The following is a 2996-nucleotide window of genomic DNA, read 5'->3' on the forward strand; positions in this document are numbered from 1 at the left end:
TATTAACATCAATTGTTTCATTTTCTATTTTGATATAATTAATTAAGTACGATGATGGGCGTCGTTAAAACCCATGTACTGAAATTGAGTTGAGACTTGGATATGAAATTGCATTGCAAAACATTTATTGCATATATCTTTTTATGGTTCATAATAATAAATTACATAGGACTTTTGACGCCCAAAGTTCTACCTTTTCTATAATACGCATGTAAGTATGTCATAAAAGGCTTTTTCTCTAAAGCCCTCTCATTCACTAAGACAACTGTTGGATTCAATTTAAATTTTTTTGCATGAAAACACGTTCTAAAAGAGTCTCTAATTTGGCCATTTCTACCAAACTATATGACCTATTAGCCTCAATGTTGACAAAACTATTCTATTGCAGATAGACATGCCACACTTTTCTGATATCACATTCCCTTCTTGCATGTGCCGTAGCCCGGCCCAAATTCCGGCCCGGAGAATTTAATTAGGACACTAGCCAATCGACCACCTCTCGTGTCGGTGCCATCACATATTAATATTCTCATAATCGCGGCAAATATAAATTAATCAGGACACCAGTTTGACCGCAATCCGACAACGGGGAATTAATTAGGACAGTATCTCGCGTATATTTGTCCGTCCGTACAAAGTGTTTCCGAGTACGACAAAGAGAAATCAATTAATTAAGACACTAGCTAGCATATATCCGGGCTTTGCCACGTTGCAAGTGCGACAACGACAAGTAAATCTAAACACAAGCTTGCGAATATTCGTACGACCGTACACCTTTCGACATCGAAAAATAGTTAGGTCACTAGTATATCAATGGTACCTTTCACAGTGACATATAATTAGCAAGATAGTAAAATTTGGTTTAAATCACACAGTTGTGTGTGATAATTAAGGAGAAATTAATTAATTAGTACATTAGCTAATATTCATATATTTGCACCAATTTTTTTAATTTCATCCTAGTTAGCAATAACTGCAATTTAGTAAAACTTTTCCATATAAAAAATACGGAAATTAGGATTAAATTTCATGCATCCCCACCATTGATGATTCACTCATTTCTGCATGCTTGCTAATTAGTAATGCCAGATCCTTAATTTTAATAAACTCTACTCACTGATTTCCAATTCTATCTGAAGAAAGATATAATAATCATAATCATAATCCCATGTTTATATATAAGCCACACTAATTGTCACTTCCAAGTCCTAACAAACCACAAATCACTTTCTGTTTCGCATTCTTTGTAATTTAGTTCTTTCCAGCCCTCTACGCCCCAAGTTTTTCACTCCCACCTAAAAACTACTCCTTCCCCATTATTTTTTATATTAAAATTAAATAATCAGTTAGCATTTCTAACACATTTCTAACACATTTCACCATTTTACAGAAGATTCATTACCTCACAAATTTGACTTCGAGTAGTCCCAATTTTTCTTATCTTTTTTTTTTTTTAATTTCTAGGGTATGAAATAAGGGTTTCCCCCCCTATTTATAGAGCCTTGAAATGCCTAAACAAAACCACAAACACAAGAAAAACTCAATGGAGTGGTCTGATTTCCATAACTCCAACTTGGACGAATCCCTCTTCAGCCTCCTTTCCCAATTCCCACCACCACAAACAACCCCTCCACCACCCCAACAAACCCCTCCACCACCACCTCCACCACCCCCCCAACAAATGCCAATGGTAACTGGAGAGTGGAGTAGTGAGGAAAACACTGTGTTCGAAAACGCCCTGGCCGAGGTGGACCACTCCTCTCCGAACTTCTTCGAGAGCCTCGCTGCCAAGGTCCCATGGCGCTCCCTTGACGACGTCAAGCTCCACTACGAGGCACTGCTGCACGACCTCGAGCTCATCGAATCCGGCCACTTCCCCATCCCTGACTACCCCCCTCTCGACGCCGGTGAGATGGATCCCAACGACCAAATCCTCGACGACATCCGTGGCAAATCTGGCCAGCCACGCCGCAGAGGCATCCCATGGACTGAAGAAGAACATCAGTAAATTTATTTTGCTTTCAATTTTTTTTTAAATTTTAATTTTTTTTTGTTTAGATCGGAGATCGAATGCTATTGTTTCATTTCAGGCTGTTTCTGATGGGGCTGAACAAGTACGGGAAGGGCGACTGGCGTAGCATCTCCAGGTACTACGTCGTCACCAAAACCCCAACTCAGGTGGCCAGCCACGCCCAGAAGTACTTCCGGCGCCAGACCAGCTCCACTCCGGCCGACCGCCGCCGCCCCAGCATCCACGACATCCACACCGTGAATCCTGGCGCCGCCACCCTGAACGCGCCGCCGCTCCCCCTGCCATTCCCGCCTCTAGCCCTAATTCCCAACATTCACCAGCCCTATGCTGCCCCGGGCCTCGGCCTCGCTGTGGATCCGAATCAGGGCTTCATGCCGCCCATCAGCGCCCCCTCTCACGCGGTCTACCACCAGACCGCGCCTGCTTCGTACCCGTCCTCCTCCTCGGCCCCACCCAGCTTCCCCCCCAACCAGTACTGGGGGTGAAGGAAGGAAGGAGTGTGTTTGTGGTCTTTTTAAATAAGAAGTTTGCTTAATATAATGCAGTGTTGTTAACTGCAGATGGATATGTGAGAGCTATCTGTCTATCTATCTTTTATCTTAATGTTATCTCTTTTCATCAATAAATCTATTATCTAGAGTTATTAAATAAACTCTTAAAACTCTCTCATGTATTTCATTTTCATTTTGATATGGATTTGCTTTCCATTTTCCAGTTCGATTTAAATCTCTAGCTCTTTCACTCATCATTTTATGTGTATGATTGTTCTTAATTAACACTGAATAATCTTTATTTAATTGGTGTTCTTGTGTCTTGGTTGGCATAAAGGTACTGCTTCTTCTTCATTGTCTTGCACGAGATGTAATCCTTGTTGTTGAATTTGACGCTACCGGAATTAATTAGCATTTGAGATTTGTCTCACTTTTTTATTATTCCGTTTTCATACTTTTTCATTTCATCATTT

The 2996-nt window shown here is 41.1% G+C and overlaps 1 protein-coding gene across 1 annotated transcript; it reads left to right on the forward strand.

Annotated features, from left to right (window-relative positions):
• The first annotated feature begins 1553 nt into the window (after window positions 1–1553).
• Window positions 1554–2678, forward strand: LOC125210905 (transcription factor DIVARICATA-like). Its single transcript, XM_048110536.2, has 2 exons — window positions 1554–2004; window positions 2091–2678. The coding sequence occupies exons 1-2, from the start codon at window positions 1682–1684 to the stop codon at window positions 2515–2517; spliced, it is 750 nt and encodes a 249-aa protein (XP_047966493.1). The 5' UTR covers window positions 1554–1681; the 3' UTR covers window positions 2518–2678.
• Window positions 2679–2996: the final 318 nt, after the last annotated feature.

This window comes from Salvia hispanica, chromosome 3 (genome assembly GCF_029641045.1).
Source record: "Salvia hispanica isolate PSC_SH4W2 chromosome 3, Shi_PSC_v1, whole genome shotgun sequence".
NCBI lineage: Eukaryota > Viridiplantae > Streptophyta > Magnoliopsida > Lamiales > Lamiaceae > Salvia > Salvia hispanica.